The sequence below is a fragment of the Netta rufina genome (assembly GCF_964035555.1).
Source record: "Netta rufina genome assembly, chromosome: 2".
Lineage (NCBI taxonomy): Eukaryota > Metazoa > Chordata > Aves > Anseriformes > Anatidae > Netta > Netta rufina.
In genome coordinates this window covers 95,313,580-95,331,107 of record NC_140124.1, presented here as the reverse complement: position 1 = coordinate 95,331,107, position 17,528 = coordinate 95,313,580, and the positions used below count along the sequence as shown (strand labels likewise).

The following is a 17,528-nucleotide window of genomic DNA, read 5'->3' as shown; positions in this document are numbered from 1 at the left end:
GATCAGCATATTTGAATGAAAAGAACCATTCATGTCCTGGAAACAAAAATGAGCAATTAGGACAGCATTAGCTGATATGCGTTTTCCCAAGCAGAATTTTTGGCTTACTTCTAAGCAGCCAGCTCTGAACTGCCTTCAGCACTTTTTTTTTTTTTTTTTTTTTGACCAAGAAATGGGAATCGATTGTAATTCTGTGCTACAAGAGGCAGGAAGACCTGAGCAGGAGCTCCTGTACGAGCAGAAAATAGCACAATTGTACTAGTGTGTGACACATTTGACAGAAGTCAATCAGAGATGATTAATATTAATTGCTCCACATTACAAATTTTTTTTTTTTAATTATCTTCAACTCTAGAGCTAAAGTTCTGTAAAAATACACTCTAAGAACAGGGAGTCTCCATGAGTCTTTCTTTGCACTTTCTGTCTGGTCATAGAAGTACTTACTGTGTACGCCTTATTGGGCATTCAATAATGTAAAATAAATAAAACTACTGAACATACATTTATTCTTGTTTAATTTATGCCAGGTTGAACAGGCTGTTGCCATAGAGCTAGGTGATGAGAACAAACTCGCCAGGATGGTGGCACTGAAGCCTTTAGACAAGCAGATCATCGAGCATAAGGATGTAAACAAAGTGGTGATCCAACTAAATACAGTTGTCTTCTCTCTTAAAACTAAAGTGGCAGATCTTCTGAACAGCTTTTCTGAATTTTCAGTCATCTGGAACAAGGTTAAATACATATTTAATGAAATATTTAGCTGTATTGGGAAATGTTCTACATAAAATGTTTAGGGTTGCATTAGGAGACTGGATGCTTGGTTTCATTGTAGAATATGTATATGCATGTATATCATTCTTTACCATTCAAACCACCTAACAAGAAGGCAGAAAAACAAAAAAGAATGTTGGGAGCGTAAGCAAACTTATACTTTCGTATGCTTATATGTCTTTCTCAGCATCTTGTCTGTAAAGGTAGTAAAAAAGAATTATTTAGCAGAATCTCTGAGAAATTGCAGACTTCAAATCTTCTGAATATTTAACCGACTAGCTCTCCTTCAGCAAGCACTGCTGAAAGCATTTTTTCTATTTCTTCCCAAAAAATGATAAACTCAGTCTAGGAAATATTTCCAGTAATACGGATTCCCAAGCAGAATGGAAAGCTGATAGAGTTGTCTTCATTAGGGAGTGAGTCCTATGACATAAATTGTAAAGCTCCAAGCAGTGTTCTGGCAGGAGATATTTCATGAACATCATTTCATGAGATTTATCATCTCGTATGCATTCTGACTAGTGGAATGCAACCTTGCGGGGAAGAACAACTGCTGGTCTTACCTATCAAAGGTGCTGTAGTCAGGCAGAGAAACAAGTAACCAAGATTAATTTTCTGTTTGTAACTGCTTACTATTTTTAACTTCTCCTTCCTAAACCAACTCATAGTCTATATTAGTGACCACCACATGCCCACAGCTGACTCCTTTGCAGTTAGAGTTCAGGCTGAGACAGGCCATTTGCACCTCTTTCAGGTTCTGGGCTTCCAAATATTAATGCTTATTTACCTCAGTTTTTGGAGATACTGACCGAGCTAACCACACATTGATGGTATGTTCTTTCCCACAGACAAGGGACAATCAGATTAGATGATGCAGTAGCATGATAACACTTCTTTTTGCTAAAATCTTCCAAAATAGTTCATTTACTCCTTAACCTTAAAGCTCTTTAGGACCTGGCACTGTTTCCCCTACTCTGTATCATTTCTGTTACTCCACTGGGAGATATCACTTGAAACTGCTAAGTAGAATGGAGAAGCCGTATCAGATTCTCAGAGACCTCATGGTGCAGACTGTCACTGAGCTGGATAAAGATCATTTGTGTGTAATAATATAGCACGTTTATTTAGACCCTGTGCTGGTGATACTGAAGCTCTCACTTCCGCAGAGACTAGCGTACCTTACTAAAAGGCAGGATGTCACATTCAGTGGTCTATTCCCTTTGAACAAGCTTCGACAAGCTAAATGCCCCTTCTTCCCTTATACCCATCGTTCCCTGCCCAAGTGTGGTTGCTGACCTTGAATACCCCTTCCTCCTGTGTTTATAGCTAGAAACTGTAGTAAAATATACTCTTTCAGGAAGGGTGAAGGTGGCTGAGTACAATCACTACCATTTAAATAGCTGTTAGAAGTTGTGAGCTGCTTTTGCTGGTTGGCAGATGGAAGGGAAGCTGGGAAGAAAATATTTCCAGTAACGTTTTAGAGGCTGTAAATTTCATAGTAATATTTGTATGGATAAGGGATAGTCTGATTGGTGTCAGTTTTTGAATTATAGATAGATTTCAAATGTTTTAATAATGAATACTGTAAAGAGAGAAAGAATCAGGAAAAGCAGATCAAGTGAAGCAATCTGATCTTAATACTTATATCTTCAGCTCTATTAGAGAGGGATTATTTGTGTTTGCACAGTACATTAGACAGCCACATAGGCTATCATAATACCAGTGCAAAGTAATAATTAAAATAAACTTTTATATAGGATCCAGAGGAAAAAGTGAAGGAATTTATAGAGACTAAACCAACAATGGCTGAATTCCAAACCCAAATCAGAGACTTCTCTGTAAGTATTATGTCTTTAAAAATGAACTGTTCAGAGAAATTGTAGTGAAATTAAACATTGATCACTTGTGTTTTTCCTAGCAATTAGAAATGCAAATCAGAGAACTGCCAAATCACCATGTACTGGAGTCAGTGGATATTGCAACGGAGTCATTGAAAATATCCTTAATTCAAGAATGCCGCTCAAGACAAAGAACATTTGGATTAGCTTTGAATAAAAAGTCTGCCACAGACATGGATGAAATCTATTCCTTCATTGAAAATCTTAGCAAGAGATTAAGCAGGCCTATCCAGGACCTTGATGATGTACGGGGAGCAATGGAAGCACTAAAAGAAATTAGAGAGAATGAGATTAGAATTGACATGACAGTCGGACCTATAGAAGAGTCCTACTCTGTGCTTCATAAATACAATCTGCTCTTTCAAGATGGAAACACAGAAAGAGTTGATGGATTGGCTTATGCTTGGAAGAACCTCAACACACAGGTATCACAGCTGTGTTGTTTCTCAAAACACATCTATAGCAAAGTTATTTTCAACCTTTTTAATGTTGAAAAAAGCATAATAAAACTGTTTTCTTACTTAAAACGCTCTGCTTTTTTCCATTTCTTTATTCCTGTTTTTCCTCTTTGTCTACATTTAGGCATTACAGGTTGAGGAGTTGCTGCTGAAAGTACAGCCAGGCATGAAAACAGATTTACTGAATGGTGTTCAGAAATTCCAGATTGATACTGCAGAATTTTACAAAGACTATGATGAAAAGTAGGTGAACTGTGATGCAGTACAATTATGCTTCATTAGTGATTGTTCGAAAATGGTGCATCTAAAGAGCTTCAGAAAATAAACATGAAACAGCCTCAGTATAAATATGACAGATGATTTAAAAAAAAAAAAAAAAAAAAAAAAAAGAGCCTAATTGCAGAATAGTGTAAGTTGGACAGATACTGTTATGGTTACAGATTGAATACAATTTCAGTGCTGGAGCTGGTGAAATTCCAGAAGTATTAATGGTTTGGGGAAAAACAAAACAAAACAAATCCTCAGTCCAGATCCAAATTGAAAGTCTTTTGCAGGTTCTAAAGTCAACAAAGTACATAAGCAGATAATTAGGTGGTACCTTGGAAGTGAGTGGAGATTCCAGTTCTGGATGTTTCTAAGTTCATTGAGTTCTCTTTACAAGTATTTTTATATGTACTTTGGCTTTTTTAATTTAAATTGTGGAGTATGTGTGCTTCATTGGACACTTCCATGTTAGCAAGTGGTGTGGCACAAAGAAGGGAAGGCCAGAATTTGTTTTGCTGTGATCTGTTGTGGTTATAGGACCATATATTCACAGTATGTGTCTTCTGGCAAGAAAGTTAATTGTCAGCTGCTGATCCTGGATGTGCACTGCCTAAAGCCACTCTGTCAGTGCATTTGTGTGCACACCTGAAATTCAAGCTAACGACATAAGGTGAATGTGCCCCTAAAAAGGAACCTGGTAGAGCATTAAGTTGTTCTGTGCAGATGCATGCGTAGTACTGACTGCACTTCTCTCTGAGTTGTCTGGAGGACTTCACGGAACCCCCCTGTGGCTGCTACCAATTGTAAGGACCTTAGAGACCTTAGACCCCTTTCTGGAGGTCCATTTGCCTGGGCTCGGGGCCAGCTTAAAGCTGATACATCTGAGGGCTCCACACTTCCTTTGGTGGTCTAGAACAGAACACACCGAGATAGCTCTGCCAGGAGGCCTCAATAAGGGCTGACACCTCTCTCTGTGGGATCTGTTTTTAAGCTGAGGCTTTGCTGCTTGGCTCTCCCTTCTGACCTAGAGCTCCATCATCTAAAGCAGAAGATGATATCCTTGCAGATCCCCAAATATTGTTAAGATGCAGCAAGAAGTGGTCTCAGACATGAGTGCCAGAGATTTTTCTCAGTCCTCCAGATGAGATGGATTCATTAGGGCAAAATCACAATTATTCTATTATTTTTCTGATTGTTTAATTATGGTTCTAGTAATTAATCTAGTAACAGCTACCACAGTTTTCACTCCTGAAATATATGCCTACAGTCTTTCCCTTTTTAAGAGTATGAATATGTTCTGCAGAAGAAGGAAAAAGAAATGCAAGATAACAAACCATTTGTAGATTTTTTTTGCTGTTTGTCATATGTATTGGTAACACAGATGAATTGTATTATTAAAAAATCTGTTGGGCTTTCTGTCAGGGGATATTCAATATGTAGTGTTGGGACATGTATTTTCTCTTTCTAACATCTATTATGAAGATTTCTAGGAGAAAAAAAAAAAAAGAAAATGTTAAATACTGCTCAGTAAGTCAGGCCTGTATTATGCTGTTGTGTTTCTTTGTGAAACCTGTATGGTTGATACTTGCACTGATTATTTTATTGTGTTTTATTGTATTTTATTTTATTTTGGTCTTTTCAGGGGTCCCAGTGTGGAGAATGTTCCTCCCCATGAAGCAAGTGACAGATTACAGATTTTTCAAGCTAAATTTGATGAACTGTGGAGGAAGTATATCTCTCTTTCTGGTGGGGAAGAATTATTTGGTCTTCCTGTCACAGGTATTTTCTTAGGGAGTAAGGACACCTGGTCCTAGGCTATTATATATATATGTATTTTGATGGGCCCTGCTTAATGCATTTAGTGTTGGATTCATTGCAGAAAAATTCCTTGCAGTAAATTTTAATTTTAAATTTGTGATTGTGTTCCTATGAATTGAAACAGTGTCTGTCAGTCTGTGCATACATAAACATCAAGTGGAAAAAATGCACTGCTCCATGCACCTCAGGAAGGATTCAACTGCTCAGCTCTCTTGCTTTTTCTGTTCAGAGCTAAGCACATCTCCTCTTTGGTTTCCTCTGTGTCCAAATTTGGGGAACATGTCAAAGAATTACTCAGTTTGTCCCTCTACCAGATATATAATGAATAATAATGGTTGTGCAACTGATCTATAATACCTTTATGACTCCTAATCAGGCACATTTCAAGTTTTGGAGACCACCATGTGAATTACAGATACAGCAGAAAGTATGATAAACACTTTAATTGCTACATACTAAATTCAGTATTTTCTTGTCTGAAGACATAAGCAATAATCATGATATATTTAACTAGGACATCCCAAAGAGAGAAACTAAACAAAATATTTCAGTTAAGGAGGTCTATTTTAAATAATCTTATTGCATAGCATATGTTATATTTCTAATTCAAAAGCAACTGTTCCCTTCCCTCCCAGCCTCTGCTTCTGAAGTAAATACCACAAATTAAGATGGGGGGTATTTCAGTTTTTGTATAAAACCACAGTACATTTCTTGACATTTCAACTACTTTTTCAACATTATCTCCTTCACAGAGATAGGTGAAGCATCTCCCATGTAAAATTACGTTTGCCATTGTAAAAGAATTTTTATTAAAAAAAACAGCAATCTAAATAATTGCTGTGTATTAAAATCTGGTGTCCTCACATAATGTAAATATGAAAGTTTGTCGTATTAGACAGTAGAAGACTGCAAAGATGATTTTATGCATGTATTACATATCAGTTTCAGGAATACATGGATTTTTATGTTCATGGATGCAGTTGCACCTAATTAACATTCATAAACTTCTCTTTTTAAAATTTGAAACAGAGTATCCTGAACTGCACAAAATTAAACGTGAGCTTTCATTGCTTCAGAAACTTTACAGTCTTTATAATTCAGTTATTGATAATATCAATGGATACAATGAAATTCTTTGGAATGATTTAAATATTGAAAAGATCAACAACGAACTTCTGGATTTTCAAAACAAGTAGGTTGTTATTTATTGAAGTGTGTGCAGTTTTTATTTCTCACTTTTCTGTTTTAATTATATTGTGAAAATTACCCTGAGGGGCAAAAATATATTGATTTGTTTCAATCTCAGGCTCGCTTGAGTGCTCACCACCGTTGCACTAGTTTCAGACTGGTCCAATATGCAGTTGGCACATGATCTTGCTTAGACCAGCCCGTGAGTCACTGTAGGCTTTGCGGGGTATAGTAGCATTGTAAGTTGTAGCTTATTTAATGAATAAAACTAACTGAAGGTACGTAAACCTGAGGCAAGGTGACTGTAAGTAGGAATAACCTTCATAGGTGACGTACAGTCTTTTCAGTGATTCAGTTTACAGCTAATTAATTGTTAGTCTGGGCTGTCAGGCAGAATTTTGATGTTACTATGTGCTTTTGTGCATTTGTATGGAATTAAATTATTTCAGCAAGGGTAGGTACTCATTCTGAACTCTGAGAGGTTATTTCTGAGGTTTGAGAGGAAGAATGTATTTTCCATGTTATGTACAGGATAGCTGTTAGGTGAAATCATTTTTGCCAAAATCAAAGGAATTTTTCTTCTGTGTTGGTAAAGACACACGTTCAATTTTGAACAGCTATGGCTGGGTCAGCAAGACTTCCATTGTCCGGCTTGTAATTTCTCTGTTCCTTCAGAGACAAGGGCTCATGAACCAACAGTGTGTTTTTTGTTTTTGTTTTTGTTTTTGTTTTTCCTGTCTCTCAGGCATCTTTCTTTGAATTCTGATTTCTGGCACTGGAGGATGTACAGAGTTTCTAGAAAAAAAAGGAATATTGTTACAGTCAAAAGTGGAGAGTTGATGTTCAGGCCTTAAGTATTCTGTGCATCCATTCATTCGTTGAGAGTAGTTACCTATTCCAGTCTCTCTTTTGCTCTTAATGGGTTTACATACTCTATGTCAGAAACAAATTACATACACAAGTTTGAATACAAATATGCGGTATTTTTATCCTATCATCCGGAGGGAAAACACATCATGTTTTTTTCTAATGAAAAACAAATGAAATGTTTTCTATCTTCTTTTATATAAACATTTGCTTCACTTCTTTATGCAGTGGCACTGATGACTTTCTCAGTGAGTTTTGTCAAGACAATTTCATACTCAATATAAAGAGCCTTCTCTTCTGCAGAGCCTTTCTTCTGGAACAGCCAGCCTCTTTGCTTCACACAGTTCTATCAGCTTTTGATTTTGGATTCACCAATGTGACCTGAGAGAGACTTCAGTGTATTTGGCATATCTTTCAAGAGTTTGAGATCAATTTTTTATTTATTTATTTTTTTTCTCTCTCATTCCACCTCTTTGAAAAGTGTTGGAAAGGTTACTTGTGCTCAGGCTTTTTAGTCATATGGTATTTTGAGCATGTCACCATTTTATCAAATTTTACCGTTTCTGTAGACACTGAAGGGGTGCAGTAGAGATTTTCTTCCTTTCCTGGAAAATCTGAGTGAGTGAATTAGTTTTTAGTCATTAGTTTAAAAAAAATAGATTTTTTTAAATTAATAGTAAAAACGAATGTATTGAAAATATATCACCTGTTCGATAAATCTGGATATCATTTCAGTAGAATTTTGTAATCCACGTCATCATTTTTTCTACATATAATTATGATTCACAGGGTGGCATAAGTATTTTTATGTTGTCTTTTAGTGGAACTCGAAAGGAAGCGACTGCATGATAACAGCTTTGAACATTATGTGTTTCTATTTACTTCACGTTCTTTTTTATTTTTATTTTGTACCCCCTCAAGTGATTTGGAGCAGAGAGACCACCAATAGGCAGTAAACATTTTTTATAATATAACTCTAACCCAGTACTATCCTTCCTTTGGCAGACTTGCTAGCATTATTGCATCAAGCTACATGTATTCTCTTTAATTCTAGAGAATTTTAAACAGTGTACAGGGAATACCCACAGAAATAACTAAGATGGTATGTTGTGTTAAGAAATGGGCAGGAATACTGGAAATGATGGTAGTATTTTCACACAATTCTAAAGCTACACGTAGTTCTTTAGTGTAATGTTCTTTTTTGCTACCCCTTTTAAAAAATAGTAGTATAATAGAAAATAGAATCATGAAAAGAAGATTCTTAAAAATCACTGTTGGTGCGAATAATTCCATTTAAAAAGAGATTAAAAGGATAAATACTTATTTATTTATTTATTTATTTTAAAGGCATTTGGAAAGGAACATTATAGAAGTTTACGGTAACAGCTAGAGGGAAATTTCCCTTTTATAATAATGTTACTGTTTCCAATTGCGAGCCTAAGGCAGCGTTTGTAAGCACGTTGTTGTGCCTCAGCATAGAAGTAGCTAGAATCTGGTTCTTAAAGCCTTATACACACATGGAATAATATATTTTTCGATTCTACAGTGCTTTTCTCTAGCGTATTTGATATCGTCTGTTGTTGTATTCAAGATGAAAGACTACAGAGATCATTGCAGTGCTGCGACAGTATGCATATGTTCATAGAATCAGAGGATGGTCTGGGTTGGAAGGGACCTTAAAGATCATCCAGTTCCAACCCTCTCCCATGGGCAGAGACACCTCCCATCTACCCCACAACAGCAAGCAGTGAAGAATTCAGACATGCTCCCGTGTTGTGTGACAGATCTGTCTGATTTTGAGCTGTGAAAAATGAAAAATTTCTTTGAAGGAATTTTTCATTATGGATTGGTTTTGTGCTCTTTCTCCTTTCTGCCAATGATCTGTAAGAGAAACGCTGCCAGCCTTTAGTCCATACCTTTGGCAGATGTAAATTGACCTGACTTGTTAGAAGTAAATGGAGCTGTGACAATTCATAGTACTAGATATTCTTAATTTTCCTTTATTTTTCATATTGAACTTGTGCATTAAGGAAGACTTTTCTTTAACCATCTTTCATACAAACTAGATATAAAACAGGACTTATTGGATTGAAACTGAAGTATTTTTCTGTTTGCAGGCAGGTAAATTTTGTTTTAGGATGTATTTTATTTTGCCTGAAAAAATGTGTTGTTTAATCCTTTTTTTCCCCTTTACAAAGTTGGGTGTATTTTCAAATTTTTCATAATGCAGTGATACTGCAAAGGCTTAAGTTCAGACATAGGTGTGTACATAAAATTAACCTTTTTAATGTAAACTGAAATGGAAACCAAACTGTTCAAGTGTGGCTTCTACTGTCTTTAGCAGTGTTCCATGCCTGCAGTTGGAAATAATAGGCTATATTTTATGTTGTGAGCTTGTAACAGGATTTTTCTTTATGGGTCCACTGGTTGAAAAATGAAAATATATTCTATTATTAAATATTGAATTGTGGTTATGAAAAATCATTTATTTCTTCTTTTATGTTTATTTTATAGAATCCGTAAGTTACCTAAAGCACTGAAGGAATGGCAAGCATTTCAAGACCTAAAAAAGAAAATTGATGACTTTGCAGAAAGCTGTCCTTTGCTTGAAATGATGGCAAACAAAGTATGCTTGGCATAATAATTTGGAGATAAAATTCACTTGAAAAACTGTTTATGACTACAGGAGGCTTTTTATGATTATTTTTACTGATTAAAACAGCTTTCTTTTTTTTTGCAAAAATAACTAGTTACCATTAGTTACAGAAAAGTAAAATAAAAAACTTCATGGTGTGATTAGGAGAACTATTAATGCTTTCAGTAGAGGGGAAGTCCAGACTCCTCTATTTGTTTAACAGATATATTGAAAAAAAATCAGATTAAGATCATTCTCATCTTAAAAATATTAGATTTAAAAAAAAAACTTTCCTAATTCCTGTGGACTTTTGTAGGCAATGATGCCACGACACTGGGAAAGAATTGCACAAGTAACTGGACATCACTTTGATGTTGACTCTGAAAACTTCTCTTTGAAAAACATAATGGATGCTTCTTTATTAAAATATAAAGAAGATGTTGAGGTATATATTATTTTCTCTTTGTTTTTAATGATTTTCTTGTGATCTGAATTCTGTACTTTTGGAATCCTGTTTCTAGTCAGCTTTGTAACCTAAACAAATTTGACTTTTGTTGGAGGATTCTTTTGAAGAATAGAGTTTGGTAGCTGATAACAGCAATGATGATTAGTTTATTTCCTTTTATCCTTTTATCAGCTAAAATTTTATCAGTTTAAAAGTTAAAAAAAAAAAAAAAAAAAAAAGTTTATCATTTTTTTTATCCTTTTATCAGTTAAATAAAAAACTGGTATTACACTAGTCCCTCCCTAGAAGGAATTCTGTTGTTTTAAGAGTAGTGTGATTCTGTCATACTTCTGTTTCAGGGTTTGTCTACTTCTATATTTTTTCTTCTTTTTAAGTGTTTCATCAGAGGAAAAAAAAGTAGTCATCATAAATCTGATCCTGTTAAATGCTTGAAATCCTTGGAATGTTGTAGAAGTGAGGCATTTTACTAATCAGATACTTAAAAAGTATTAAAGGACAGTAGGGTTCTTTTATATTTAAAACTGACTCTTCACACAAGCACATAGGAATGAGAAAGCTTGTGTAACATGCACAGACTACAAAGATATTGCCCCCTCCATTTTGGGAACAATTGTCATCTAGCAAGTACTAGCTTTATGCTATTGCTACCTTTTGCAAGCATAAAGAATAACTAAAAATAAAGAAGGGAAGACCCAGCTGTTTCAAACTTCAGTTTCATTGTGAATGTTTGCTAAACCTGTGGTCTCTCCACAGTAGTGAGCTGAATTATCTAGTTCCACAAAGGAGGTACACTTCTAAGACAGAAACATGAAAAATCAAATCTCAGCTATACCCAATTTCCAGGCAAGAATTTAAGCCTTTTAAAGGGTTCAGAGTGATAGCTTTACATTCAAAGGAAGATTTTAAGCCTGTGATGGCATCTAGTATACTCCTGAACCTGAACTTGGGGTAGTCCAATCTGAGTAGCTGCTCTTTTTCTTTCTGATGCAATAGCCAATTTTATGATATTCCTGTCCTCATGGTCTTCAAGAGGTAGCAGACAGTCATGTTGCCTCCACACACTCTGTTCTTAGACTGCTTCCTGGTTTTGACTGGTAATGTGAATTATCACTAACCCCTCAGTGGATATATTGGACTTCCAATTTCAATATGTGCAGAGAGGTAAGTTCTGCCTGCAAGTTTACTGAGTTGGTGAATTTTCAAAAGTGTAAGGTGACCAAGTGCCCATAAACTATTTCATTTACAAATAATTCTGTAATAAAATCTAGTGGTATAGCATAATAATTTTGAGATGTTTTGACGTATATTTCCATTAGCTAGAGCTCATACTGAAATCTGGATCTAGCTAATGAATTTTAATTGCCTTTAAGAGTGTGCATTATGCTAGCCTTAGAGGAATACCAATTACTAGTTTAATTTTACATAGGATATATGCATCAGCGCTGTTAAAGAAAAGGATATTGAAGCAAAATTGAAGCATGTCATCAGTGAATGGAGTACTCATACTTTCAGTTTTGGCCAGTTCAAAGCACGAGGAGAACTCCTTCTGAAAGGATCAGATATATTAGAGAAAATAGCCTTGGTGGAAGACAGCCTGATGATATTGGGGTCACTCATGAGCAACAGGTACAAAAGTTAAAATATGCATGTATTGTGTAAATCTATTCAAAACCAAAAGTAAACAATTATCATCTAAGGGGTTTGTTTGTTTGTTCCCTTTAATTGTTGTTTATACAGGTATAATGCACCGTTTAAGTCCACTATACAACAGTGGGTTCAGAAGTTGACCAACACTGCAGAAATAATTGAAAACTGGATTGCTGTACAAAACCTCTGGATTTACCTTGAAGCTGTGTTTATTGCTGGAGACATTGCAAAACAACTACCTCAGGTATGCTGAATTATGATAATATGTCAATGGCTGTATGTTATAACAAGAGATTAGCCACATCACAGAGTTTACTTAAAAAGGCGTTATAATAATAAAGGTTTGTGGGTTATCCACAGACACTTCAGAAGAAGTTTTGCCAAACTGAGGTCTGTCTGGTTGAACTGTATAGAACTTAGTGAAACCTAAAGGAACAGGATTGTTTATAATTCAGGCTCAACTGTCCTTGTCAGCTTGCATTATTAGTGAATCATATAAATAGCACAGGGTTCAGTACTATTTAATGGTACAAAACTGGTTTATCATGTCTTCCATATATGGAAATATTCCTTTCTCCCTATGTGCATGTTAGTAGGCTCTAAGTTAAATAATAATGCAACTTTCTGTATGTTCTGTACTTCCTAGGACTCAGTATAACTAAGTCCCAAAGAGATGCTGGGAGACTTTGGCAACTGTATGTATTGTAATCTGTGTGAACTATTGCAGTCTCTTCAAAAGGCAGTTTTGGCCTTTCATGAAGGCAGCTGCGAAAGATTTAAGAAATGCTCTGACTTCCTGCAAGAGAGAAATACTAGAACAAATCATCTTCCCTGTTGCCTTTCCTAGTCAGAGGCTTTCATATCATTTAAACACACCACAGTTTAGTACCTTCTATGAGGGATCAACCAGGTCTATAGCTTAACAAAACCAAAATGATTTGGAAATTATTAAATACAAATTTATTTCAGGACACACTTTTTATAATTAAACGCTTACCATTTCCAAAAGTAACATTAATTTTTGTAACTTAAGTAAAGCTTTCTTAACTGTTATGTAAGATAATACGATTTTTTTTTTTTTAGTTCATGAGATGTGTTTATATTTTTAATATTTATCAGAGAATCAATAGGCAGTTTCTGCAGATGAACAAATACCACAGAACAAGTGAGGTATTTGCTAACTGCTGAAACTGCTTTTTACAAGGATGATATGTGAACTACTATTCTGGAAAAAAGCAAATGTGATTACTGCCTTTAAAGAAAGAGGAGAAGGAGGAGGAGGAGGAGCTTGGTGGAGAATTAATCATAGATTTGGTGGGCTTAATTGCAATACCTGCATGAATACCGCAACAAAAAAACAAGTGGTCTGTAAGCATCTGAACGTTAACAAGGAGATTAATAACAGTTGGTATGGTTTTATTAGGAGCAAAACATATCAAACAAATCTAGCTTATTTTTAGTGTGGATAGCATGCTTTGTGGATAGAGGGAAAAAAAGTAGTTGCTATATATCTAGATAGGCTTTTGACACTCTCACAGTACTGTCAGGAAATTATTTTTTGATTGTTGCTCTGTAGCATACAGGCAGAAAAGTGAAATGCATGAACAGAAATAACTGATAGCAAGAATATTTTACTATTTTTTGGCTAAAGAAACACATAGATAAATATGAGAGAGAATGGAAGAGAGTGATAAGAATGAGGAGCTATCCATGATATACAAGAAAAGATTCAGCAAGCTGGGCTTGTTTGGCTTGAAGGAGAGGTAAAACTGAGGGGAAGACCTGTTTTGGATGCTCTCTTGATCCATACTTCTAGCTCTCTGATTATTTATGACCTTGTTAACATTTCATCTGTTGTAGGTGAAGAGTTTTTACAGTTGGTATATCCAGGGTAGAAAAATATTTACTTTCCAGCTCTCAGTAGTTGAGAATTTGTCTCCCATCGCCTACCTACAATACTTCAGTAGTGCAGCAGTCGCAGGCTGTTTATATGGTTTTTGTTAGTAAAGTATTACTACTAAGTTACTCCTCATAACCTGTGTGGAGCTGTCCGTATTGCATTACACTATGTTGTGTGCTGCTATTAGGAAGACTCATTTGTGAGAAGGTTGCTGTTTGTTTTTTAATGCAAGTGTGTTGGAATCCTTTTATATGGACAATTTTTTGGTGCTTAGCATGAAGAAAAAGACATTTTCAGAGCTATCACGTTGGACTCTTTCTCTTGCAATTTGAACTTTGATCATATAAACACTGATTATTGTAAGCATGCCTATAAATATTCATATATTAGCAAAAAAAAAAAAAAAAAAAAAAGACTTAAAAAGACTTGAGCTGCAGAGGAAATGTTAAACTATTACCTTGCCTGATGCATTTCTTTGATTTTTAGAAATTGACAAATATTAGGAAGAACTAATGTATTTTTCACATACTCCAGGAAGCCAGAAGATTTCAGAACATTGATAAATCATGGCAGAAAATCATGCAGAGAGCCCATGAAACGTCAAACATCGTACAGTGCTGTGTTGGAGATGAGACTTTGTCACAGCTATTGCCACATTTGCTGGAACAATTGGAAATCTGTCAGAAATCCCTGACTGGGTATTTAGAAAAAAAACGGTTAATATTTCCAAGATTTTTTTTTGTGTCTGATCCTGCTCTTCTGGAAATCCTTGGTCAAGCATCTGATTCCCATACTATTCAGGTATAAGTAATAAAGCAATATTGTTCCTACAGTCGATATTAGTAAGTGAGTACCACAGAGCGTTATTTAGTTGAGTGAATTTTTTTCATTTGTGGAAAACCTACAGAAGGGTCTAATACATAATTTAAAAGTAGAGTAAGAATGCCATATCAGATCAGTTTATGCAACTTTTTTTCTTTTTTCTTTTTTTTTTTTTTCTGATTCTATTGCAGGCACACTTATTAAGTTTGTTTGACAATGTTAACCGAGTTGGATTTAATGAAAAAAGCTACGACCAGATTTTGTTGTTTGAATCTCAAGAAGGAGAACAGGTCAATATCATTGAACCAGTTATAGCTCAGGTAACAGCAGTATAAATTACACTTTTTCATGACTTGATTTAAAGTAGATTTATGTTGTAGTGACCAACAGTGTTGCATTGTGTTACAATTTGACCAGCTGAATGAATACCTTCCAATGTGAACAGCATATTCAAGGCCGGAAAGGACAGGAGTCTTGTGTCATTCTGTAACAATTACTTTAGCTGTTTTTTCCATCAGTGCTGATATGAAGTGCTAAATCCATCACTATAAGGGCACACAGAAATGCAGTGGAGCAGAAGGAGGACAGGAATCTTTTAGGTTAGAGAATAACATAAAAAAGCAAAGAGAATAGCAAACAGGGGAGTGGGAGTTTGAAGGACTGGAAAAGAGAAGTCACACAGGGCTGTTTCTCCTTGTGAATTATTCATAAACTAATTCTTTAAAAGTATTTTCTTGTTTGTTTCAGGGCAATGTGGAATTCTGGTTAGGTCAGCTGCTGAATGGGATTAGGAAAACAATCCACACCATCATTAGAGAGGCATCAGTGGCCATTAGCGACTCAGGATTTAAACTGTATGATTTTCAGGCAATGTTTCCTGCACAAATAGGACTTCTGGGAATTCAAATGATTTGGACCAGAGATGCAGAGAATGCACTGAACAGTACCAAAACAGACAAAAAGGTAGTATTTAATGAATCTCTGGGGATTAATTAAAAATATTGTTTGGATCAGTACATATTGTGAAAAAATAAAGTAATTCATAGGAAAAAGCAAAAAATACAAATTAAGTAACCTGAATACAAAATTAACTAACAGGAAAATAAAATAATTAAAAGTGTTAAGAGGTCACAAATCCCCCAGCATATGCTTTAAAATTGTTTCTAATCCTGTGATTTTTCTCTGTTGTTTTGACAGCACATTAATCTTGAGAAGAGCTAATTTGTCATTTTGGGAATACAGTGAATCTCATCCTATTACTTTCCCAAAATCAGATTTGGAAAGAAATAAGAGCTCCCCATATTTGGAGAAATATTTGAACTTTATGGGCTTTGGTCTACTGTAACAGAATGTGTTAGAATCTGCAGTTAGTGTGCTCTATATTTTTTTAGGCAAGGGAAAGAATAGAAGCTATTTGAAGAGATGCTGGTTTCATCTCAAACACTCGAAGATATTGTTAACAGCAAGGTGTTACTAATGTAATAACACTGATTCTCTGAAGTAGGAAGGAGAGGATACGAACTAAAGAGTTGAAAATTACTGTTAATCAGGAATATACAGTGAAATGAGACTAAGAAATAGTAACACCATAGTACAATAAAAGAAAGTGGAGGAGAAAGGTACTTTGTTGTACTTTCAGAGTAAATTAAAACAGACTCTAGACTGTAGAGAATACCATTTAGTGCCTCCTTTTCTGCATCATACAAAATTTAAAAAGGGTGCAGACCAGTTTTTAAAACTAAGTAGACTCAGATTCTTTTGCATCGCCTAGAAGTTTGTTGGACAAACTTTATATATTTTTGAGGGGTAGGGAGATTCTATACTGCTCTGTTACTTTTGGAGTGTTTTTAGCAGTTGTTTTCTCAGCAAGCAAGGGGAGTTTTAGGGTTTGCATATATTCACAGAAAGCTTGTGTGATTGTTCTCTCACATACTTGGAACAGGAATAATTATGAACTGCCCTTTCTGACACCTCAGTGCTTAATGATTTATTGTGTACCAGGAAAATCACTGACATAGGCTGACACAGTTTACCTAAATCAGTACTGTATAGTCATTTTGTATTTTGTGGAATTTTGAAACAGAGTGTGGTACCACATAAGAAATTATTATTTCAGCAGTGGCATTAGAGTATGAGATAGATCTCTAGGTTTCTGTGCCCTCCCTGAAGAGTAGATACTGGTCAGGCTAATGTTTAATACCCAAACCCAAAGGCTTATGGTTCTGAAAAAGTACATGCAATCATTTGAAGTTGTAATATATAGTAGAGGGAACACTAATCTTGGAATAAAATCTCATGTGACCTGTTCACATATAACGATATTGTACTTTGTTGGGCTAGGAATGTGTACATGGAAGGCAGCCTGCGTATCCAAATTTAGGATTCTAAACCTAATAAATACAAAGAAAGTCATAGATTTCATGAGCACAGGTGTTTGCAGATTTTTTTTTTAAACACTGGAAAAGCAAATTATTTTTATATTAATATGACTATTCTTGCTATATGGAAAAGGTAATGCACACAACAAATCAGAAGTTTTTGGAGCTTTTGAATGATTTGATCGATATGACAACACACGATCTGACAAGAATGGAGCGCACAAAATATGAAACTTTAATCACTATTCATGTACACCAGAAAGATATCTTTGATGATTTGGTAAGTTTTTGAAGACCTTTAAGGGACTTTCTCTATGGAAGCTTTTGTGCATATAATTTATAAACAAATCTTACAATGTATTCTCTTTGAGTAGCTCTGATATTAGTGCTGTGATATAGCATATCTGTTCTACTCC

The 17,528-nt window shown here is 35.2% G+C and overlaps 1 protein-coding gene across 1 annotated transcript in view; it reads left to right on the top strand.

Moving 5' to 3' along the window:
* The window catches only part of LOC311206373 (dynein axonemal heavy chain 5-like), a gene marked incomplete at its 5' end in the record, with an annotated part of 146,980 nt that overhangs the window by 32,832 nt on the left and 96,620 nt on the right, over window positions 1-17,528 (top strand). Inside the window, 14 exons of the mRNA XM_084281653.1 lie at window positions 528-731; window positions 2,529-2,609; window positions 2,690-3,094; window positions 3,252-3,370; window positions 5,034-5,170; window positions 6,239-6,401; window positions 9,779-9,890; window positions 10,216-10,344; window positions 11,792-11,991; window positions 12,103-12,256; window positions 14,447-14,713; window positions 14,926-15,054; window positions 15,482-15,697; window positions 17,246-17,392. Of these exons, the coding sequence (XP_084137779.1) occupies window positions 528-731; window positions 2,529-2,609; window positions 2,690-3,094; window positions 3,252-3,370; window positions 5,034-5,170; window positions 6,239-6,401; window positions 9,779-9,890; window positions 10,216-10,344; window positions 11,792-11,991; window positions 12,103-12,256; window positions 14,447-14,713; window positions 14,926-15,054; window positions 15,482-15,697; window positions 17,246-17,392 (2,463 nt within the window). The remainder of the gene's footprint in view (window positions 1-527; window positions 732-2,528; window positions 2,610-2,689; window positions 3,095-3,251; window positions 3,371-5,033; window positions 5,171-6,238; window positions 6,402-9,778; window positions 9,891-10,215; window positions 10,345-11,791; window positions 11,992-12,102; window positions 12,257-14,446; window positions 14,714-14,925; window positions 15,055-15,481; window positions 15,698-17,245; window positions 17,393-17,528) is intronic.